Here is a 25,087-nt window from a genome sequence, read left to right as displayed (position 1 = left end):
TGCTGCCAGCAGTACCAGAGTGCAAACAAACTGTGTTAAGGGGAGGCGAAGCCTGGTTGTGCTCACTCCAGTCCACATTTCAGTAGGATATGGCGGTGCCATAAATAGGTCGTCCCCTCAGCTGATCAAAAAGAAACCCGTGGAAACTAATCTGCCATTGTAGTTCTCCTGCAAAAAGGCCTGTACTGTAGTAGCATTTATGACTCTTTATGGTAAAGACTAAGTGGTGTTGCCACGGTAAACAAATAGAAGAAAACGCTTACTTTAATATCTTTCTGTGCACTGAAACTTCTGTATGTGGTAACCTGCTGTGCGTTAAGATTATTTAAAATGCTGGTCATTTGTCTTCAATATTTTTTTAAAAATATTTGTTTATGAAATTCCTTAAAATATTGGGGAAAACAGAATCATGAACAATGGTTCTGAGCAGCTTAGCACTATTCAGCTGTCATATCTGTCATTAGCAGTTGCTAGAAAAAGTTTACTCGGGTTCACTGGGCCATCCAAATAAGTCTAAACATCTATGGCATAAAGAATGTATAGTGTTGGCAGTGGTTCAAAGACTTCAATTGCTGGGAAAGTTCTTTGCTTTTTCCAGCTTTACTGTAATTCGGAAACTGCTTGTTTACATTATGAATTCCTGACAAATCTCAGAGCCAAATACCTGAACAGCTTCTAAACTGAGTGAAATGGCTGAAATCTTGGGAGGAGAGGGAGGGAGAACAAATGTACAGTAGCCAAAGTGCAATAAACTAATAAAAATAACCTGTAATTATCTGTTGCAATATATCATCAGAATGTCATGTTCAGGCACACTCCTGATTGATGAATTCAGAATCTGTTTGTACAGCTCGTCTTACAGAAGACTACCCATCGGTGTTGTGGTATTCTGCTGGCATTCTTAAAGATGTAGTGGGACAAATTATAATTATATATCCACTGAAGTAAATGGAATTTGTGCCACTGAGAGAGACATGTGGCCCAGTATATGTCAATGGTATTGAAAATCTCTTTTACATTAGAAGTGTTTGTTCTTTCGGGGTGGTTGTTTTTTTTTCCGAGGGGAGGGGAAGGGCAGTATTATCTGTAAATATACATGGCATGCCTGCAAAACCTTGACCTTTCTGAAGCTGCATTCTTTTTTTCTCTCTCTTCAAACTAGGGACAGCTACAGCACCAACTCCAATCAACCCCTTCCAAGTGAATCAGCCCCAGCCCCTCACACTAAATCAGATGAGAGCAAGTCCCGTGATGGGCACAAGTCCTTCTTTTAATGCTGTGCCAGCAATGAGCATGGAGCCAATACCTCTGTCTTCCATGGCACCGGTGGCTGTGGGAATGGCGCCGTTACCAGCTATGGGCACCATGGCATCTATCACTCGAATGGGCCAGGGGATGAACATGAGCATTGCAGGATCAATGACCCAGCCTCTTCATAGTACGGGAATCCCTCCATCGGCATCCCAGCCCACAAATACAACTAATCCTTTCCTCCTATAAAAACCCAATCGAAGGAACTTTCTTTTCATAATGTTTCCAAGCTGAAGTCTTTGGGGAAAAACGAACAGGATCTGCTTGGACTGAACGGCGTGTAAGCGACTTGGAAGTAGATTTGCAGTTTACAGTTACGAACTTTGAAGAGTTGTCTATACTTACCAGTTAATCTAAATCTAGTCTTTGCTACAGACGGTACCTTACTTTGGCTTGTTGAGCATTACATGAAATGTTCAGACTTTTCACCAAAGTTAGATTATGCCCATTTTGTTACTTTGTTAACCATTTCAATACACTTTCTAGGGAGAACCTGCCATTTTAAACTCCATTTGCTATTTTGTAGATGTCAGATAATATGCTGGATCCTAAAATTACTATTACCTACATCTGTCATTTCCCATGTTCATATGATAGACCTGAGACTGGGAGTGCTAGTGAATGTTTTTGCACATAACTATATACAGTTCTAGACTGTTGGTTCACCCATAGTCCTTATTCTTAGCAGAGGGCCCAGAAGTCTGGTTTTACGCATTAAACATTGCAACACAAAATCTCACCGCTTTCTGATCGGCAGTTTGACTGAGAAAGCAAGCTTGTCTCGAAAGGAAAAAAAAAAAAAAGCTGAAGAAAATTCTCAAGTTGTCAAGTATAACGTGTGCTGTTGTATGCAGTGTTGAATTGTACACTACTATCTAAGGACTATAAAGGAACTTCCCGTGAGTGGCATGCTGCACTCGTGCTAAATGAGTGTTCTGCTCTGTGCTTGTCCAGTAGTGACTTCGTTTGGAAGTGATTGTGTGTATTTTATTTTTATTTGACTTACAATGTGAGATGAAAGAAAAACAAAATACATCGGGACAACTTTGAATTCAGTTTCGTTGGGGCAAGCTTTAAAACTAATTCAGGCTTAACCTTGCTATATGCAGTTACTCTTGTATACTTTTGCACATATTTTGTTTTTAGTACAGTTTCATATTTGAGTCTGCAGAATAACCGAATAGTCTTTTTTTTTTCTAATTTTTATAATGTGGTTCTTATTTAACTGTCTAGGTTTGATAGACTTTTATCAGGTCAGGCTGAAAAATTAAGATATTGGCCAATGTCATTTTTATGGGTTAATGCCCTCCTTTTATTTATGGTTTTAGCTCTTTGTTTCTGTAAAGAAAATGTAAAAGGGAAGATTAACACTAAAATATTTTATTTTTGAATTAAGACTTTATAATGACATTTAAAACAAATTCTCATGACTAATTACTTTTTAGAGGAAATGAATTTGAACATATTACTTAAGACTATGTTTAGAAAACACTAATGCTGCCTTTCCTTTAATTCACTCCCCATTTTCTCACGATTACCAAAATGGACAAACTTCAGCCTCTTTAAGAAAATCATGAGGCTGTTTTCCCTGTTGTAATCGTGACTTCTTGACATTTTAAAAATTCTAAGTCTATGAAAGTGACTCATGAATCTGACCAGCTGATGTTTTTAACTAATGGTGCACTCCATGCCAATGGCTGGTTCCATTGACAATTGTTAAGTTTGAACGATAGAGTTTTAACTCGCATGTCTTGGATTCATCAGCACTAAACGGTGCGCAGGTTTCAGTCAGTGTTACTGGCATAAACCTGGCCTTCTCTAAGATGGCAACATTTTAAAAGCTCTCTTTTCACATGGTATGCAAACATACACCGGGCACATTTAGGGGAATGTCCTAGAGCTTGTAACTTCAATTGGAGCATCTCTGCCTATGAACTGATGTACTTTTTGGTGGCCTTTCCCTGGATTACAAAAAAGCTGAAACAAATTAATGGCAGAACTCCACTTTCTGATGTAATTATACTATGTGGATTGTAACAGCCCACATTAATGTGCCATATAAAGGAAGGACTGACTGGTGTGAAAGGAACTGGATTTGTATACTTTTGCCAGAGTAAAACTGGCTCAAAAACCAGCGTAACCGGCGTACAGTCACACATTTTAGATGTGTAGGTTGGAGTAGATCTCAGTGTATGGAAAGCTGAATGCATGGGTATTTCTATGCAGATTGTTCTATCCTCTTGTTGCTGTTGGGTTTACAAGTAGGTTTCAGAATATTAACCTGCTCATATTTTATGTAGGAGGAAAAATGACTGTCCACTCCCAGAAAATCTTCAAAAACAAATTGTCCGTGTTGTCTTTCAAAATAAGGAAAAAGACTTTTTGGACGTTATTAATCAGTAAAGGCCGGGCAGGGCATAATTCTTGCTATTGGGTTGTGATAGAAGCAAATGGAAAAAAAAAATTTCCAATTGGTCTGGGCAAGATTTACTCCATGTTGTTTTCAGTTTAATTTTCTCAGCTATGGAGTTAGTTCATTTGATATTTTCCCAGGCTTTCGGTCAGTCAGTTGCTTGTATGTGCCAAGTGTAGATGAGGGCAGCATCCATTCAGTCAACAGGTTCTGACTGCAACCTCTGAAAGACTTTAGATAGCTTCGTTTGGAGGCAGGATGGAGCTGGTCATATTTGTAATTCTTTTAAAATCATCTGCAGCTCAGAGTAATGAGCTACCCTCCTGGAGTGATAAAAATTTACTACGGACCTGGTAGGGAACTTACATGCTCTGGTTGAATAAAGCTGCCGAGTGGCAAATTGTAGCTTTTACCAGCCCGCTTTTGTAGGAGTGATACTACTTTTTACATACATTGCACAATACACCGTGGCCAGGCACGCCGTCTGAGCAGTGACAAGCACGTCTCATGGTGCTGCAGAGCCCTCAGTCAAGGACGTTAACGCCCTTAAGATCCCCAGCCTGAAGTGTGTGTTGGGATACGAAATCACATAAAAATGAGACCACGCAGGTGGTTTGGTAAATATCTTTTTGTTTCTTCGATAGTAGGCATACCTGCGTCTGCAAAGATCTCATGCATACCGGTGGCTATAAACAGCGATGAAAGGTTGTTTTTGCCCTAGCCAATCAAAGCATCGGTTGTGTCCAGAATGTTAAATCCATTTCATGGTCACATTCTGAATAGTGATTAAACTGATTTTCTTTCTTTTTTTGATGGAGCACATCATGTGTACCTGATCTCACTCTCATTTCTCCAGACACCCCCCTCTCCACCCCCCGCCAGATAATACGGTGCTTTTCATTTAAACTGTTAGTATCCCAGAATAGCCTTACTGGTCAAATTGACCAAACATAAATAGTGTTAATTATTTTGTAAAAGCATCTTGGTATAATTTTAAGCCCAAAAATAAGCTCAGTTATTTATTCAGTTTTATACTATGTAAAAACTAAAATGTCTTGAGGGGACCGGGAAGGGAGACCATAGTGGGTTGTGCTGTTTACAGTCTCTTTGAAGTCCCATAGCTAAGACCGCTTTTGTTATCAATCTTCCCTTTACTGTTGCCGTTTCTAATGTGTACTGTATGTATTAATATTGCACAAATTGTGGAGAAATATACGGTTTATTTTTCACAGCAGAATCTCACAAAACTCGCTTCCTTTACAAGTGTTACAATTGAAATATTTACCAAACTGGTTTCATAATACTGGGAGCAGGCTGCTTTTTTGAATTTGTGCTGACTATTGACATTATTTACTGTATAAATATAATTTATCGTTTGTACTATTGCACCATAATGTTCCGTATCTTTGTGTCATTTTTTTCCCTAGCGATGTCACACAAATGTGATATTTAACAATGCCATCAGAACAGTGGAAAGACAAAGGGTTGTAGGCGAAGGGTCAGAATTAAAATTGTATTGCTTATATCCTAGAGTTGCGTTCCTTTTCTGCTCAAGTGTAGCATTCGCATCCTATTTAAAAGGGATACGTTTTTAAAAGGATGTCATTTTAGGATGTGGTCCAGTATTCCTGGAAGGCAATGGGTTGGATCCGACCTTGAAAAGCCTAAGGTAAAAATCCAGATCCCAAGCTATATCTAACAACGGTTTAGAGCAGTGGTTCTCAAACTTTTGTGCTGGTGACCCCTTTCACGTAGCAAGCCTCTGAGTGTGACCCCCCCACAATAAATTAAAAACGCTTTTTTAATATATTTAACCCCATTATAAATGCTGGAGGCAAAGTGGGGTTTGGGGCGGAGGCTGACAGCTCGGGACCCCTCATGTAATAACCTCGCCAGCCCCCTGAGGGGTCCCGACCCGTAGTTTGAGAACCCCTGGTTTAGAGTAATAGTTCTCATAGTTATGAGTCTGGTTTCCCTTGCAGGTTCTGGTCCCTTTCATGGTCAGAAGCAGCAAGCCCTGGGAAAAATGAGTATTTTTTTAAAGAGACCATCCTCATTTCGTTCAGATTCAGCGGATAGTCCTTGGTAATCCAGTAAAACAGAAATGTTGGTAGCCTGGCCCCGGCCACGTGGCTAAAAGCTATTCTAAATAGCACCAGCTTTTAAACACTTTCACTTACATCAGAGGAGGCCTGAATAGTTCTGCATATACTGAGCATGAAATGTTAAAAGTCTGATGAAGCCTTAGAATCCTAGAATATCAGGGTTGGAAGGGACCTCAGGAGGTCACCTAGTCCAACCCCCTGTTTTCACAGAATTGGGGCCAGGGATCTTTCAGGGGCACAAGCCAACCACTCTGTAACATGAAGTAGGAAAAAACTGCCCGTATTGGCAGGCTATTCCAGAATTGTCCGCTTTTGGACAGCATGCACCTTTCTCCGTGGCCAGTACCATATCCCTGTGGCTGAGGATGGGTATGGGACTTAGATGGAGTACTGGTCTGATTAACATGGCACCTGTAAGTTAGAAAGGCAACCTGCTGGATTTGTCAGAGCCTTTACTGATAGAAAATCCATAGTGGATAATAGCCTAGAAAATTTTCCAAGTCCCCGTGCTTGCACTGTACACACGATGTGCGATTAAAAGGAGTATTATCAAGCAAGCCAGGGGGTCGGGTAATACAGATGTACGTTGAAGCAAAGATAGATGCAAGATCAAGAGGGATATAGAGGAGGGAGGGAAAGGTCGGCATGAGTCTATGCAGCAACTTGAAGCTGAACTTTGTACTGGACTCTGCAATGTGCAATAATCAGTGGAGATTCAAGGGTGGGTGTGATGCGCACTCTCACATCAGCAGCTGTCGAAAGCTCTGCAATTTCTTGTGAACCATGCTTCCCATAAAGAAAAGGAGTACTTGTGGCACCTTAGAGACTAACCAGTTTATTTGAGCGTAAGCTTTCGTGAGCTACAGCTCACTTCATCAGTTGCAACCGATGCGCTTCCCATGTTCGTGGTCCTTTGTATTTATCCTGTCTTTAGTGTTGGCATTGCCTGCTGATGACCTTAATTGAAGTGGCCTAGCAGACCTGTTAACCCCGAGCCTGCCTGCATTTGGCTGATGATTTCAGTTTCTGATGCTGGATGTTCGAAATGGATGTGTACTTCATTGCCGTTTCGAGAGCTCTTTGGCAGGAAACACTCCACGATTTCTGTAGTCGCTGCTTGCTGCCGATCAGTCTGATTAGAAGCAATCCGCTAATGGTAAAATTGCTGTTGTGTCAGGAATGCTCTTGTTAGGAAGGGGTGGGGGTGGAGAAGACATGTAGCTTTCTATGTAACATCTCATCTCACATTTGGGGAGGGTAGGCCATTAAACCTGCTGTCACCTGTGCCTGTAGATGGGAATATTCCACAAATCCATCACTACAGTGACACTCCAATTCCCCTGGGGCAACTCTGCTCACCTCTTTGATTCATTTGACTTCAGTCTCTGCATGTGAAATGAACCGATAAACAAGCCATCTGCTACCAGAGATGACAGCCCAGATCTCTTTCCCTTCTGGTGCTGGTTTTTCTCACAGGTTGCTTACCTTCTGCTCCTATGGACAGCGACTCTTTTGTGTGTTCATCATAATTCCTCTGGCCATTTCCCCCCTTCTTGTGAATATTGTTTGCTGTTTTGCTATGGTGCCCATCCCAGCCCCTGAGACTCCTGTCATGCGCTCGACTGTGGGAATACATTTTAGATGCACATCAGCTAGGAATTGGGTCTATTTAAATTGGTTGTTAAATCTTTCCTACCGCAGGCGAGATGTCCCAGTTATTTAGCAAGGGCTTGAACTGGAAATTTGATGATGGCTTGTAGCATTTTAAAAAAAAGTACCTGACCATCACAGTCCTTTGTAAGCCAAAGGGGCCACTGCGGGCAGCATCATTGAATGGATAAGGCAATGGACTGGAGGTCAGTTTTGTTCTGTTCCCAGCTGAGACCTTTCTGCTCTTGGACCATGGGCGAGGCACTTGCCCCCTGTTTCCATTTCTCCTTCTGCAAAAGGGAGAAGTGTGATCATGTGGATTATTGCAGCACCTCGGAGGCCCAAGCCTGAGTCGACTGGCACTGGCCAGCCCTGGGTTTTTCTTTGCTGTGTGGGCGCACCCCGAGTTATTTTAAAATTGGACTGGTTGCGTTCGGTATCCTATCCTTATGTCCGTATGCATTGAGCTGACCGAAAATGCCTTAGGACTGTGTGAGCTAATGATTTGGCAAGACTTTGAGAGCTGATTGCAGTCTACATTGAGAACATTGAACTGAGCTCACATGCATCACTGAGCCTTCTAAAGGAGGCTGCCAGCCTCCTTCCAGGTATACTTCACTGTCACATCTTTGAATTCGGACACGATTGAGCTAATAAATACAGGAAGTTTATTTTAGCGCTAAGGATTGTAAATAGCTAACCGCCAGTGTTGTACAGAGTTGTAACAATCCCAGCTCGTAAGGCATGACTGTCAATTGATTGTAAACTGTAATTGCTGAGGACATGGTATTTCAATGAATTTAAATACCCTGTCCCCATTCCCTTTGGTGCTTTAAAAATCCCTGGCAATTACCCATTACGCTGGTTAATAGGCAGCAGTCTGGGGATCAATAGGGGATTGGCAATCAACCAGTGTAATCCAGCTGAGTTTTCTGCAAAGGTCAAAATGGTAAATTGTAAGTGGCTGGGAGAACTGGAAATAACGTGTGTGCAGAGCAATCAGGATCCGATAACCAGAATGTAGAAGCTGTGCAAATCTCCAATTCCCTGGATGTTTTTTAAAACAACTATAATCACAAAGATGCAACAATATAAATTTAACATTTTGGTCTCAAATTACCTGAGTGGGAATGTGGGAGCAGTTCTGAGATGAGGCTACAGGAATGGGGTGTTCTCTGCCCCATCCACCCCCCCACACCCCGGCTCTCTGTCCCCTGACCGCCCTGGGACCCTTGCCCCATCCAACCACCCCTTCTCCCTGACTGCCCCCGGACACCCTGCCCCTAACTGCCCCCCACCGCCCCATCCAACCCCCCCTCCTTCGTGACTGCCCGCCCCCGGGACCCCTGCCCCATCCAACCCCCTCCCCGCTATCCAGATTCCCCGCCCCTGACTGCCTCCCGCCACTCCCTCCTCTCCTTCCTGACTGCCCCCCCCAGGACTCCTGCTCCCATTCAACCCCCTTGTTCCCCGCCCTCTGACCACCCCGACCCCGACCCACACCCCCAGGCCCTGACCACCCCCCGAACTTCCCATCCCTCTTTCCAACCCCTCACTCCCTGCCCCCTTACCGTGCTGCCTGGAGCACGGGTGGCTGGCGGCATGGCTGCCCCAGGACAGGAGGCTGCGCCGCTCAGCACAGAGCACCAGGTCAGGCCAGGCTCTGCACCTGCGCTGACCCAGGAGCTCGCAGCCCCATGCTCAGAGCACGGCGCCGAAGGCACAGTGAGCTGAGGCTGCGGGGGGGGGGGGGGGGGGCCAGCCTCCTGGGCCAGGAGCTCAGGGGCCGAGCAGGACAGTCCTGCGGGCCAGATGTGGCCTGCGGGCTGTAGTTTGCCCACCTCTGATCTAGCTTCTACAGAGGTGGGCCCAGGAAGGCTAGAAGAACCAAACTGCTAGAGATATGCAATGATGCAATCGACATGATTTTTCTCCCACTGGTACAATTTCAATAGAACAGTGTGTTATGGACCATCTTCCATGGCACGTTACCTTCTCTTAAAAATGATAACTGTTCTGTAATATTTTATCCCAATAAATCCTTAAATATCATTTGATGAAAAAACGGTTTGTGATTTCTTGTGCCTCTCACAGTTTCAAGGGAATGTCTGAGGAGTAACTTCAGAGCTTCTAAGTGATTCAGGAAAAAAGTTTTCCTGGCTGACGTGCCTCAGTTACTGGGTGTGTGTACTGAAACTGCGATGGTACAAACTGGATCATGCTTCCTTTCAAGTGCCCGCCTCCCAGGTGCTTAGTAGTCTGTCCCAACTTGTATTTAGCTCAGACACGCTGCTTCCTTCCCCAGACCTAAAGAAGAGCTCTGTGTACCTCAAAAGCTTGTATTTTCCACCAACAGAAGCTGGTCCAATAAAAGTGAATACCTCACCCACTGTCTCTCATAAGTGAATGAGCCAGGTTCACTTCACCTGCAAACCAAATGTATTACTGAAATCTTGGATAACTGTGTAATGCTTTGCACTTCTTTTTAGCACACCTGAATGGAGTATTCTAAAATACTTTAGAATGGTAGCGTCCCCCTCGAGACGAGAATGCCGCAGCAATTTACCAGTGCACCGCATTTGGGGGCAGAAAGTGGGGTATAGTACTGTATACAGATGAAACTGCAGGGGAGGGGAAAACCAGGTAGTCAGGAAATAATTACCTGATGGTTTTTGAGCATTATGCATTTTAAAAGCACTATGCAAACCTTCAATAATTTCTCAGTGCTTGAGGTAAGTGATTTCCCATTTTCAGATGGAAAGATCAGCAGAGAACTTGATTTATTCAAGGCCTCAACAAGTCAGCGCGAGAGCCTGGATTAGCATGCTGGGCTCCCAGCCCAGCTCGGCCTGAAATCTGACCAGTGTTAGCACCTCTGCTCTGACAGGTAAAACGACGGGCACTTTAACTTGTGTTCACATGAGGGCCTTGGTTTTAAATCGCACCTAAATCCAGTACGTCTAGCAGGACAGTGCCTCCTGGTGCCGTCCCTGGACACTGGCTCTGCACTGACTCAAAAGGAAAGAGACACCTAAAGAGGATTGGGATCCATGGATTAGAACCACAAATTGTCATTCCTCCGTGGATAATGTTGAGACAACGGTATAAAGCACCTAATGCTACCACAATATTACAAGGTGTCAACACTACAAAAGCAGCCAAGCCAGTTGGAGCATACCTAAAATTTTACAGTGCAAATGGGACCTCAGCGGCGCTCCATAACTAGGCAATACCTTGTGCCTGGTTATGGTTCCTGCTTGCAGCATGGCTGGGTCCTGTCCAGATTCGAGATATGAACTGAGGCTGAATAGGTCAGGGGACAGCCATGTTTTAACCGGGCAGCCTGGCTGTTGTGTTTGCAGCACAGGAGGGGGCCCTTCCTTCGCTTCAGTCCGCAATCTAGAACTTATTTTACAGCTGGAGAAACTGAGGCAGAGGGAAGCCTGAATAGCTTGGGCTACACAGGAGATCTGTGGCAGAGCTAGGAACAGAACCCAGACCTGCTTCTGGAGAGGAAACGTGGCCTGGTGGTTAGAGCCCTGGCCTAGGTGTTGGGACCCCAGGGCTCAGCCCCCTGCTCTGCCACAGATTTCCCATGTGACCTTGGGCAAGCTGCTTAGGCACCGTGCCTCCAAAGTGCTCAGCCCCCTAACTCCCACTGGAGTCCATCCTTTGAGGGTCTGGGACGAAGGGCAAGTCTACGCTACAAGATCGTTGACCTCAGTTACGTTGACGTACGGCCACCGTAGTAATTGCAAGGCTTGTGCATCTCCACGCCGCGCTCCTGGTGTCGGCGGTGCGGGTCCTCACCGGGCACCCTTGCGCCGATTGAGCTGTCCGTGTGGAGCAGCGTGGGACGGCTTCTGATGGGCAGTGCCAGTGGATGAAAGTGTCTCAGCGGTTCTCAACCTGCGGCCCAATCAGCACACAGCTCCAGCCCATGTGACATCCTCAGGGCTGAACCGGTAGGGTATATATTGTGTGGCTGTGGCCCACCGTAACGCACAGAGAGCTGCATATGCGGCCCACAACGGTAAACAGGTTGAGAACCACTGGTCTCCACGGACGCTGCGTCGAACTAGCTGCATCGACACTGACTCAACGCCTCTCGCGGAGGTGGAGTTAAGTCGCTGTGGTGGGCCAGTTACATGGGTGACATTTTAGTGCAGACGCTTACAGAGATAAGTTGATGGAAGCTGCCTTACCTTGGCCTAACTCTGCAGCGTAGACCAGGCTTAGTCTTTGTGTTCCAGGTCCCCAGCAGTGAAATGGGGAAATAAGCATTGCCTTAATGGGGGTGTGGAGAATAAAGATTACGGAGCCTAACGCTGGGCCCCATGGTTTGGAAATCTTCGCCTAAATTAAGTAGTTTCTGGTATTTGTTAACCTGCATGGCCGACTTGGCTCTGAAGGCTGGAGACTCTGGAAGGGTCTTCCCTAAAACTGTCCTGTGCTGTTTTCCAGAGACAATGATCTCCCCCTAGTGGAGTAAATGAGTATAGCTGAAGCCTCTCCGGAACAGCTGGGCTCCGCATTTCATAAAGACCCACCGTTCTCGAAAGAAGATCAAATGTGAAAATAATGTAGGGCCAGAACACAGTTACTGCCGAGATCTGTCTTAGAAAGGTGCATTTAACTGTAATGATGTCCAGGCAACACTTCACTTGCCCTTTTGAGACGTTCTAGCCAAGAGGATTAATTTCATTTTAGTCGTGTTAGTTATTTAAAATAATCAGCAAGAAGCCTTGGCAGGTTCTGCGTATGAGGCTTTAGTTAGAGCTTGTGTGTCTAAGTCCCTTTCTCTTTGTTTTCTGCCCTGAGGGATTTAGAGAATTTGAGAGCATTAAAGCTTGGTGTGAGTTCCTAACTGTCGTCCGATGTTTTGTGTGTGTTCTCCCTATGTGCTGCCCCAGCTCTGCGCAGACAGCCAGCACAGCAGATCTTGAGCGAACCACCAAATGACCACCAGATCCGTTAAGGTGCAAAGGCGCTTGGTCAGGTTTATTGTTGATGAAGCATGGTGCTCATGCCCCGGCTCAGTGAGTACAAGGACACTAACATACGTATGCCTGTGACAATGAACGCAGCTCAATCAGTGGTGGGACTTTCCACTGTCCCCTCGGCTGGACAAAGGCACTGCCTCTGAGATACATCTTTTTCACCAATAAAAACAAATTATGTATCACCCCTCTGCCATAGTTAGGTGCCACCCTCTGACATGGCTAACCATCACCCATTACCTTGTACCTGATGGTTTGATCAGAACATTTTTATCCATGCTGTTATCCTGACCTTATCTTTAGGATGGGTCAGTGTGTTTCTGTTATCTTTGGGGAATGTGCTTATATCCAGGTGTTCAGGTACCACCTTTCTGGAATGTTTGTGTATATTTTCTTATGCATAGCTCTACTTAGGAATGTGTTTCTGCAATATCAGCCCCATTCTTGGCAGATTCTGTGAGCAGGACCTGCCTCTTGCTCACAACTTAACTTTGCTTTATATAAGCAAGTTTTGACCATTACTTAAGCCCAGGCCTCATGTTTCAGGCCCTCTTCTTACTACATTTCCCCACTTTTTGTCTTTTCATGGGGACGACACTTACCCATCGTCCCGGAAAAGCATAATGCATGGACAGAAGATGACCCAGTGGGCTAAACACTGTTATGTGGTTACCTTACCTTATCCATACGTTCATGCCCCGCCTGTCCTTTCGTCTGCACATTCCCTCATGCAACTGATGGACAGATTTTAGATTTTAATTGATTGTAATCCCTTATGATGGGCCTGGGAATGTTAGGCCCGGAACTTTGATTGAGGAATGTAGTTCTCTGACTGAACCTTGGTGACACATCCATGTAATTAATATATAGGGATGATATAGATAAGGGATTTATATGTGTGTTGTGTGTACATATGCATAGCATGTCTGGGTACGTATACCACCACCTTATACTCAAGCATAACCATTCTTTTTCAATTTGGTATTGTGATTTGGCCCTTGTGGAACTGCAGATCGCAACACACTTTTTTATTAGGGCAATTACAGTTAGCATTTGTATTATTATTAATAGTCGGCTGAGTGTTTTGAGATACTGGGATAGGGATTATTACAGTGTGTCCCACAGTGCTACATACATATATATATATATATGAAGTAAAACAGAAATCGGTAGTGTTACTACTCCAAATGAGGCCTTTATATAGAAATGTCTTGTAATTAGAAGACTGAACTGTCCATCCACGTTATAGGTTACCCTTACTGCTGGTTGTCAACCTCTGGTAAGCTTTTGTGGGCAGGAAACGGGAGGGGTTAGCTTCTCTGTTCCATGGGTTGAACTGCTCTGTGATATACCAGCAGCTGACGTGGATCCAGCTGTTTCTTATAGCTGCTGTCTTCTCTAGTGACTGGACAGTCACTTCTAACCTAGTGCTTCTAACCTAGTGACTGGGCAGTAACCAATTTACGAAATATTGCTGTGTCAGGATTTAGTGTTGGTATCCAGACACCGAACAAGATTGTTTGGAATAACGTGCCTCAGTTAGGGTGCCAGGTTTCAGAGTAGCAGCCGTGTTAGTCTGTATTCGCAAAAAGAAAAGGAGGACTTGTGGCACCTTAGAGACTAACCAATTTATTTGAGCATGAGCTTTCGTGAGCTACAGCTCACTTCATCGGATGCTGTCACTGACCCCAGAGTGTGATGGGTACTAACAGGGAATTTGTTTACCCAGTTTGTAGTTACATGTAACTTAATTTTTTTTATTTTTTTTACCAATTTGTGTTTTTTTCTTGCCTTTATGTTGTCTGCTGATTTTTACCTGTGTGTTGGTTAAACAGTTTCGCAAAGTTGTGCACATGATGTACAGCAAGAATCTAGTAATACAGCAAGCATGCAGTTGCTTTTACATAGTAGCCAAGTTTAAATTAACCGACCATGGTTTTCAGCTTATTGCCAGCTTAACTGTCCATATCGGGTAGACTGAGGTGTATTTGACTTTGTATTTATAAAGCACTTCATTTTTTATTTTTTGTTATGGCTGGGGATTTCTTCACTGTATTCTGATATTTTCTGGTGTCTTTGTGGTGTGATCTAGAATATCAGGGTTGGAAGGGACCTCAGGAGGTCATCTAGTCCCACCCCCTGCTCAAAGCAGGACCCATCCCCAACTAAATCATCCCATATCTTCTGGTGTGTTTGGTTTGTGGGATGCAACCTTAAACAGGGATGCAACCTTAAACCTTATTATTTAACACAATAAAGTTTTTTGTTTTACATTTTTTGTTTGTTTTCAGTAGCCCATATTTAATACGCTTATTAACTTGGTCTCTATTACATTGTAAACACCCTACGTCTTTTATAACACAAGCTATGCTTTTGCAATAGTTGTAGAGACATTCACTCTTGCTTGAGGTTCATTACTAATATTTTATACTAAACTTTTATACTAAATATTTTATACTAAGGCTTACCTGCTAAAATAGAGGCTCACAATCTTTGGTGAGAAGGTGTATTGCTTTCCCCTGCTGAGCACTTGGTTTTAGCAGGAGTTAGTGAAGTCATTTTTACCAAGCTTTCTAGAGTTAATTTGATTGTGATACCAATTCCACGGTTACATGTTTAGAAGCACAAACGTTAACAGCCACTGCTTCCATTTAACACACCATAAAAGAGAAGTGTATAAAGTTAAACCAAAATACATTTTAAATGCAAGTATGTGCAAACACTTTGAGGGTATTAAATTTTCATGACTCTTCGCTGTGTTTGTGAGACAAAGGTGGAAACCTGTTGAAATGGTTCGGCTAGCTTTATGCATAAATTGCTGTTTTAAAACATTTTTTACCACAATAGTCTTATCACTATATTTCAAAGTGCAAACAAGTTTATCAAAATCCAAACAAGAAATTGGCATTTTGTGAATATTACCTTTACCTTAATGTTGAGGTTTCCCTTTACATTTTTTGTTAGAATAAAAAATAAAAATAAAATTAAATTAAAAATAAAAACCAAAAACCTCAACATTAAGGTAAAGGTTGGGGCAGACGAGCTTCACTGAACCAAAAAGAAAATAAATCTTTCTTGAGCCAGGAATCGCTCTGTGTAAAGCCAAGCCCAGCGGTTGGGGTTGCTAAAGGTGTTGTAGGCTCTTTGTGATGGTTTATTGGCAGACAGCTTCCTTTCAGTGACAAGCTCATTTCAGTGGGCAAAGCCCTGCTCCCCACCCGGAGGTGCCTATTTCCAGATTGCTCCTCAAAGTTGGCTTTTGCCTTTGCCCAACTCTGCTCCTAAGGCCTGGCCTCAGTTGCCCTGTAAATAACTGAAATTGCCATGGGGTCAGGAAGGTTAGTCAGACCTGAGCACCCTCCCGCACCCCAACTTCCTCCTGGAGCCCGTACCCTGCACTCCGGAGCCCGTATCCTGCACTCCAAACCCCTTGGCCCCAGCCCGGAGCCCACTCCTGCACCCCAAACCCCTCATCCCTAGGCCCACCCTAGAGTCTGTACCCCCTGCCAGAGCCCTCGCCCCCTCCTGCACCCCAACCTCTTGCTGCAGCCCAGTGAAAATGAGCGAGTGAGCAAGGGTGGGGGAGATCGAGCAATGGAGGGGGGTGGAGTGAGAGGAGGTGGGGCTGGAGAGAAGGTGGGACGGGGTGGGGCAAGGGCATTCAGTTTTCTTCAGTCAGAAAGTTGGCAACTCTAGCAACACAACCTTCCTAAAGTTGGGGGGGAAGCAGTAAATACGGGGGCAAAGGGCCATTTGCCAGGTTGAGAGAGATTTCTGATGGCCCTTCCTTTTTCCAGTGGGCAAAATAGGTGGGAAAAGATCAGAAGGAACAAGGAGGCGAAGAAAAAAAATCCCTAATCCAGACACTGCAAAGGGAAAATTGAACTGTTTTGGATCCCCGATAGCCAGGACAGGAACGTTCCCGTTTTATCTTGAAAACCCCTGTGGCAAACCTGAGCTGTGGGATTTCTCGCTGGCTCGAAGGGTCAGCTCTTCGGGGCTGTGATCTCAGGTCTGCAAAGGGCCCTTGGGTGGGTCACCCCTGCGGTCTCGACTGGGAGCTCTCGAGGGCAGGGGCCGTGGCTGTATTTCCTGTCAAGAGCCTAGCACGGCTTTGGATGTAACAAGAAGCTTGCGTGGTGCGGACAGAGAGATCCACCCGCTTTCCCATGGCACAGGCCACACGGATGGGGTTCCTACCACCACCTAAGGTGCCATGGCGACCTGCAAATGGCCGATGCTCCTGCAGAAGCGAAGGCAGGGGAGGTTTAGTGGTGAGAGCACGGGCAGTGGACCAAAGACTCCTGGGTTATGTTCTGGGCTGTGGAACCAATTTGCTCCGCACCTCAGTGTTTCCTTGTGTAAAATGGGAACTCCAGGTGCCCCTGGGACTCAGCTAATGAATGTCTGTAGAGGGCTGGAGAGCCTTGGATGAATCACTCTGAGGACAAGGGAGCAGTACTTACTTCTTCGAGGCTCCAACTGAGATCACGGCCCCATTGTGCTAGGTGCTGTACATACACATTGTGACAGACCATCCCTGCCCCAAAGAGCTTGCCATAGACAGAGGAAGGGAGCATAGTCACCCCTATTTTACAGCTTGGGAACAGGTGCCGGGATGAAGTGACTCTCTCGGGATTACCCAGGAAATGTGTCACAGCTGGAAATTGAACCCAGGTCTCCTGGCGGCTGGGCCAGTGCCTGAGCCACACAGTCCTCCTGTTCCCCTCCCACCTCCTGCTTGTAAGTGCCCACGGGTAGTGGGCCGCTGAGCTCTGCACCTGTAACGCCTGGAGGCCTCCCTCTATGCAGCAGGCCCTTGACCAGGTTCTGAGCCAGTACCTCATCCTGAAATCCACCAGCAGAGTCTGCTGTGCAAACGCCCCTACTGATGCGGCAACAAGCCACTGACCCATTGAATCCTCTGGAAAGTCCGCCTGCTCCAGCAATCAGTGAAAGGCTCCGAAGCAAGAAGGGCAGCGATGAACGGGCATTAAATCGCATGTTCTTACTGGCAAGCGAGCATGTGGCTGCAGGGTGACTACAGCCTTGTCAGCAGAGCGCTCTGGGTAGAATAGCATTGCCTCTGATGCTGTGCGGGGCCATGAGCCAGCATCCACGCAAGGCCAGGCGAACTGGAGCAGGCCTTCGATTCTGTTCGCATCCATGTCATTTTAAAGTGTCCCTTTAAGAACATGCACTTTAGGCTGCTTGCTATGTGGCCTCCATTTAAAAAACGATCAGCTTGGGGTGTTTTTTCCAGATCCCAAGTGGTCTGTCCCGTCCCGTGGGTGGAGAATGTTGGTGTCAAAAACAAAATGTACAACTGCTATTGTGTCTGCTACACCCAGGCAAGGAGAATAGATCAGGCCCTCCTTTTTTTTTTTTTTTTTTAACCTGTCCCATGTTACTGGAACAACTGTTCGCACATTTAAATTAACAGCTGCTAAAGCAAATGCAAATGAAAGGAAATGTTACAAAGTTAATCTGTGGAACTGTTTGCTGCATGAGTTAAAATGCTAAGGCTGGATTTTTTCCCCAAAGGGTCAGATAACTTTATGGCCAATAATAGCTCTGTTAGTTTTGCATGCTTCATAATCTAAGTGGCTTGCCTTGAAGGCATCAGGAGGGAAATTCCCTGGTGTCTGTCTGGACAGGTGCATTATGGCTCGTTGGTTCTTGGTGTAGACTTTCTCTGCAGCACCAGTTACTGATCACTCCTCAAGACAGGCTACCTGACTTGATGCATTTAGGCTGTAGCGCAGTACGACCAGTCCTACATGGCCATACCTTGTGCCGTTCTAGCTAGGAACCAAAAACTAACTCCCTCCATCCAACCCTGTACAAACAAGGGAATCTCTAAAAGGAACCTGACTTTGCTGTGCTTTGAAACCCAAGAAGGCAAACTGGTGTCGATCTAATGCTGAATAATGAAAGTAACAGCTGTAATCCGTAGGGAGAGCGCTGCCATCAAACTTCTAAGAAAATGGTACCAATACGGGAGAGGAATAGAAATCAAGCCATTGAACAGAACTTTCTTCGGCCCCTTTGTTTTTCAGTATCGTTTTTGTTGGCTGGTTACTGCAACAGGGCGAATGTGGCTGGCTTTGAAGCCCTCCATTAGTGTGAAGGGAAATGAGGCAGAAATCTTGCAAAGCAGGAAAAATTCTCCAGTCATGAAGGGCCTGGCAGGCTTCCCAGAGGGAGATCTGACCTGCGGGTTATCCCGGCGCAGTGACAGTCAGTTCCAGGCTGGGATTTGACATGTAAGGCCACAGCTCCAGGAAAGGGCTAAGGTGAGTTTTTAAAAACTCATTTAAATGTAGCACAGATTGCTCCTGTTGACCACAGTGGGTGTCCTATACACTGGCCTGAGCAGGATCGGGCCCTTTGAAAATATCTGCTTATGAATGGCAATGAGTAGATGTGCATGGTCCTGTACAAAGGCCGGAGGCTGGGTCCCTTGGACATGAGAGCTGCAGGCCAGACTTCCAGCTTGCTCAAGCGAGTAGGCTAAGAACAGCCGAGTGGAGGCAGGGTAGCATGGGGAGAGTGGCTCAGGGTAGCCACCTGAGTGTGCATCCAGCGGATCTGGGGGTGGGTACAGGCGCCGACCGGCTATCCCAAGTCACCGCCTGCTCTTAGCACGCTCGCCCGAGCAGAGGGAGTGTGGGTAGGTCTCCGCCAGCCGCAGACGTAGCTGCGACTCGAAGGGGCTGCGATTCAAAGCAAGTTCTGGCTCGGTTCTGAATTCTGCGCCCAGCTTTGGCGAGTCCCGGCGTGCCCCTCGCTTCCCTCCTCACAGGCCAGGCCGCAGCCCTCCCTAGCGTTGAGCCTCTCGCCCTCACTCCTCGTCCCCAGGCTACCATGGCGCGGAGCCGCAGGGGTTCGGGGTCAGCCGAATGGAGCCGAGGGTTGCCATCAACAAGCAGCCCCTCTGAAGTCCTCCTCGCCATGGAAACGGGGGTTGCTAGCGCCGTACAGTTGAAGGGGCTGGAACAGTTTTAGCAGGTGGTTTTTTCATAACGGGCAAGGGAACAACACAACCGGGGCAGCGATGCAGCCCCACTACCCGCCCTGCTGCCGCTGCAGCGAGCAGAGCAAACGCAGCCACCCGTGGGTGCTGGCCAGCTGGGCGGAGCATGCAAAGACCGAAGGGCATGGGTTGATGAGGAGGGGAAGCACAGGCAGATGAAAGGGAGGTGAGGAGGGGAAGCTGCAGCCTCGAGGGCTGCTGAGTCCAATTATCTAGTGATGGGTAGGTGCAGCACTGCCCCCTGAGGCATGGAACCAGAGCTGCTCCGCGGTGTGTCACAGGCTCCGTACTGCTAGTGGCGATTCGCCTTCAGCTCAGGCGCTCGGGGCCTGGGATCATGGAGCCTGCCGCTGCTGTGACGTTCCCAGTGGCCGTGGCATGTGAAGATGGGCACAGATCTGTTGGAATATTGCCCTCTGCTCTGCCTCTCTCCAGTTTTGGAATCGGTTTCTAGCCCCTTCCCCCGGCCCCTCTCCCATGTCAGACCCCTTTGGGTCATTCTATCAATAACACAGAGCCCACCAGCCCTGGCAGCTGGCTTGGTTTGAAATCCAAACTGACCGCTGGCACCTGTGCTTTGCAGCTTGAGCCAACCCCATCTCTGGCTAGTCTGAAAGCCAGCTGCAGCTGCTTGCAAGTGCCCTTGGGCCGGGTCTGGCTAGGAATCCACTTTAGCAGCAACCCCTGGCCTGTGCGCTATTGTCCTGGCTCCCGTGGAATAGAAATAACCAAGGCAGATGAATAGCTGCCCTCAGGCGTCACCGCTGCCCAGTCCCCCTGTCATGGGATAGACGGGGAGGGCTCACTCCACACCAGCTGCTGGGTCCCTGGGAGATGAAGTTTTCCAACTGATGCTGTCGTCGGGTGGTTGCCTGAGACAGATGGTGCTGGGGACCGTGAGAAAGTACCCTGGAGCCCCAGGGGACTCCCCGAGCCATCCAGTGCAAGGGCATCAGAGCAGGAATAGAGGGACCCCAGCCATTGTCTCTCCAGGAAGCCGTTCATTAAAAACTCAGCTCTGTTGTTGTCACTGAGGGTTTGCAAAGGAGGCTGATCGTGAGAGCCAAACCCCAGGCCCCCACGCCCTGGGGGAAGACGCAGAGATGTCTTCACTGTTCTGGACAGGGCTAATCAGCTGCCAAGTAAACACCAGTTCCAGCGGGGAGTGTGCGTGTGTGTGTATGAGAGCGAGCCTGTGGGCCCCCATCTCCTGGGAAGCAGCCTGGCGCAGGACACAGAGGTTAGGCTGCTGAATCCAGTTTTATCCCAGGAACTGGCAGAACATGGCAGATGGGCTGAAAGACAGCTCCTCTTTCTATGCAATGCCCCCTAGCACCATGGCTTGGGAGGGTCTCCGAGGGAAGCCTGCCCCCTCCTGAGCCACCCACGTTACTTCCTGCAGCACCCTGGCTGGCTGGAGCATAGGCCCAGGAGCCAGGACAGCTGTGCTCTGCTCCTACTGCCCTAGCTGACGGGACAGTCCATTAATGTTTAGAAAGGGCTGTCAGCCCCTCGCAGCCATCTCTTCTAAAAGTGCCACAGATCTGGTGCTTTGCTGGGCTCCTGGCCAGCTGCTGACCCGGTTTCCAGGAGCTCTCAGTAAAGAACTGTAGCATGGGGCTGCCACCTCTGAGGTACAAAAACCCAGGCCCTCTGGGTTGATCCTGAGCCCATCAGACTGGGCAGCTGGCAGGGAGGACTCTCAGCCTCACAGATTTTCCCAGGACTACTACCCAAAAGAGGGGATGATCCCAGGAGAAGATGGCCAGGTGGCAACACTCCCGCCCCACAGCACCCAGCTGTGTTACCACGGCGCTTGTGGGTCCTGGGTCTGTACGCAGGGCTGCCATGATTGCACCAGCCAGTCTCACAACAGGGCCTGGTCTGCTAATTCTAGAGGCAGCATGACCTAGTGGGTAGGGTGTTATACCAATAAAATAAAAACCAGCAGGATCTTATTAAAGAGGAAAAGGCAAAATACCACATTTATTGTGAATACAGAAAGAATCCTAATAAGCAGTTAGTTATAGCTATAACATTCCATTCCATTTCATATTTATTCACACATTCATTCATACACACACACACAGGTTCTGCAAGGTTGTTATCATAGTTACCAGCCTTAGAGTTGCTCATGCCAAGCCACTGGCCAGGTGGCCTGGACATGAAGAAGGAGCAGGGCCTTGTCAGATGCTCATCTGATGCTCCTGGAAATTGGTTTTCAGAATCAGACTCCCCAAAGTTCTCACTTTTTAGAGTCCATTTTTATAGGAATTTCTTCTTATGCCAGTCTATGGGAATTGCTTCATCATGCTGTTGCTGAAGCAATCAACAGATGGCACATTCCTGACGGCTCCGTGCTGCCAGACGTTATCTTGTTCTTTGGTTCTCCCATTCTTGAGGCTGTTGGGTGGATTCCAGTCTGCCCTCCGGGGGTCCTCTGGTTATTTCCACTTGACGCCTTCTTCAGCCGATGGACACTGGATTCTTAGGCTGGCACCTCCCTGATCATTCAGTTATTATCCACACCCAGCATCCATCCACATCCATCCTCTATCTCTATTTTAATCACAATGGTTAATACGACAAAAGGGCGGGGAGTCTCTGGGTGCTGTTTCTGTTGTTAGAGTATTGCTGTGAGTCTCTCTCTCTGTGAATTGCTTTGAGAACAGACTCTGTCTTAGAATGTACTAACACAATTAGCAGCTTGCAAGTTTCACACATAGAGGGAGAGAAACAGCACCAAAAACCAAGAGACCTCTTAATTAGTACTACCCTGGAATTTAAACTCTGGGGAATCAAACTCATTTGTGATTTTAATACAGAACTTCTTTAATATGATCCAACAAGGGCACTGCACCTCAGGGGGCCTGAATTCTATGAGCAGCTCAGCAGACAGCTCGGGGCAGCAGTGTGTGTGGGGAGAATGGGGGAGCCTGATAGGGAGAGCAGGGGGGAAATGGGAGCACACACAGAGCCCCCGCCATGGAGGGAAAATTGGGGACCGTGGGGCCATGCGGAGCCCCTGGCATGGAGGTGAGGGGGGAATGGGGGAGTGGTGCAGCCAGAACCTCTGGCAGGGGGATGAACAAAGAGCCCCTGCTATGTGGGGGAGGAATGGGGGGTACACACAGCTCCTGGTGCAAGGAAATTGGGGGACGGAGAGTCATATGGAGTCCTAGCCATGGGGGTATGGGAATTGGGGGTGCACACACAGCCGCTGGCGTGAGGGTAGGGGGAAGGCATTGCAGTGAGTCCCTGAAATTGAGGGGGAGGGGAGGGTGGCACCCAGGGATCCTATGGGGGGGATGCAAGGAGCCCCTGGGGTGTGCAGTGAGCTAGGCCAACCCTTGCTATGAAGTACGCCTCTCCCCCCGCCCCCCCCCACCCCCAATAATACTGATATTTATTGGGTCGAGCCCTGATGATCTTGCTCAGTTTTCAATTCCTCCTTGGGCGGGCAAAACTCCCTTTGACTTCTCTGGGAACTTTGCCCAAGCAAGAACCGAGCTTCGGCCACTGACCCAACGTCCCAAGAGAAACCTGAAAATGCACCAGGTCTCGGGCCCTGCTACACACTCAGCCCAGGAATTGGGCCGTCTTCCAAGGGGGGGCTCTCGTGGCCTCTCTCTCCAGGGCTCCAAGCAGCTCGGAGACTTTGCCATGTCTGGGCAGCGACGTGTCAGACTAACGACACGCCGTCAATAAAAATGACCACCCATTTCCCCCTCACCACACAAGCCAGGCTGATGAGCTGTGATGGGCACCTGGGTTAGGCTGGGACTGCAAAGACCCCAGGGCCTCGCCTGCCCGCAATCTGTGCGTTCGAGAAGCTGCGGGTGCGGGTTCAGGGCAGCTCTGTGAGCTGGAGTTAATGCGGTGTTCGTCTTGTAACCCCTGCCTTAAATGAAGCGTGTAGTTAACGAACGTTAGAAGCACAGGAAATTAAAAAGCCAGGCTCCCCTTAAAAAAACCCCCAACCATTGGAAAGCAGGGCAAAGTCCAGCTAAAGTCACCCAATCAACCTTAACTCTGCCCCCGACACCCTCTGTACCTGACGAGCGCCCAGCTTCAGACTTAAATCCCGGCTAGGTGTGTCCTTGCACATGCAGCGTGTGAGCTGGACCCATCGAATGAAGGACGATACGCCCTGTGTAGCCCACTGGAGCACTTGACATGTCATCCGGACGTTCTTTGGAGAAGGACTTCGTAGCCGGCGGTGCTCTAAGTGCCTCAGTTATATACATTTGCCGAGTTTGCCTGTGAACGTGACGCAGCCAGGCTGAGTCGGGTCTTTCTGGCATCGGTGTGTTTGTGAGGCAGAGCAGTGGCTCTCGTTCCTCTCCCAGGCCGTCCTCAGCTTGGCATAGCAGCGGTCCTAGAGCTTGGTGGCTTGCCCTGAACCCTGTCACTCCTTCGAAGGACATTCCGGTGGCTGGAGGGTTGTACAGCGAGAGTTCAGCACAGCGTGGTTAGCAGCTCCAGAGGGCGCCCTGGGCCGGATCCTCAGGGCCAGCCAAGCTGTGCGGGCAGAGGGAATGAAGGGTCAGCGTGAGCTGGGGCTGGCAGCGAGTCACGCTGAGCCAGCTACGCCGGCTTCATGCTGCTAGCGCATGCAAAGCAGGTGGACAAGCAAGAGGGGCAGGTAAGGCTCAGGCTCTGTTCGGTGAGCCCAGCTGCAGCTGTGTAAACAGCTGTGGGCACCCAGAGTGGCAAAGGGATTTAAATTCAGCCCCTCTGCTGGGAGGGACTGCCACCGGGGCTGGATTTGGGAAAATCTCAGCCGGGGCTTTAAAATGCATCCTCCTGAGCCAGGTAATCATCACTGGGCTCATTACACGCAGAAAGGGGACAGGATTTTCCCACGATCACATAACGCATCCCTGGCACAACCCCAGGCTCCTGGTCCTGTGCTTTAATGACTAGCCCCTCCTTCCGCCTAACAGTGCCAGAGGCTAGCGCTGGTCGTGTGAGAAGAGCTAGGAGTCCTGTCTGAGCTCGCTGAGGAATGCGCCCGCCGGCAGGTTGCCCTGGCGTTGAGAGGACAAAGCGATAGAAATGAACTGACACCCACTGGCAGCTCCCACCCCTGACGGGCAGCAGGAAGGAAGGTCTCCCTTCAATACCCTCTGAGTCCCAGGCACGGCGCGTCTCAAACAGTGCCCCCGGTCCCCCTGACGTGCACCCACACACCTGCCTTAATTGGAGCCTTACAAGCTTTGTCCTGCTGTGTGAGATGAGGCCAGACTATTGAGAAGGCAAAGTCTTTGACCTGTGGCTTGGCATGAGCGGCCACGGAAATAGGGGGAACTTAGGTCCGGCCACAGACTGGACCCTCTGCTTACAGCTCGTTGGGGCTCATTCTGACACCAACATCAGCTCCTGTGGGGGCGATTCCACCCCCAGGTGGTGGCGAGATGGAGGGCTTACAAACACACCTCTCAAGATGGCTACCAGAACACCGGCTTTCTTCTCGTGCCAGCCACAGGCCCGCATTGGGCACAAAGGCTGCAGCGTTAAGTCTCCTCGGGTGAGATCCTCTTCAGGCGCCTAAATCCAACACTTAGGAGCC

At 47.9% G+C, this 25,087-nt stretch overlaps 1 protein-coding gene across 7 annotated transcripts in view; it reads left to right on the top strand.

Annotated features, from left to right (window-relative positions):
* The window catches only part of EPN2 (epsin 2), a 69,890-nt gene extending 64,641 nt beyond the window's left edge, over positions 1-5,249 (top strand). For all 7 annotated transcript variants that reach the window (XM_073361783.1, XM_073361786.1, XM_073361785.1 and 4 more), the window contains one exon: positions 1,163-5,249. In XM_073361783.1, coding sequence (XP_073217884.1) covers positions 1,163-1,500 — 338 coding nt within the window. In that variant the 3' untranslated portion in view covers positions 1,501-5,249. The remainder of the gene's footprint in view (positions 1-1,162) is intronic.
* The last annotated feature ends 19,838 nt before the right edge of the window (positions 5,250-25,087 follow it).

The sequence above is a fragment of the Lepidochelys kempii genome, chromosome 10 (assembly GCF_965140265.1).
Source record: "Lepidochelys kempii isolate rLepKem1 chromosome 10, rLepKem1.hap2, whole genome shotgun sequence".
Lineage (NCBI taxonomy): Eukaryota > Metazoa > Chordata > Testudines > Cheloniidae > Lepidochelys > Lepidochelys kempii.
The sequence above is the reverse complement of the archived record's forward strand: the minus strand, read 5'-3'. Positions and strand labels throughout refer to the sequence as shown.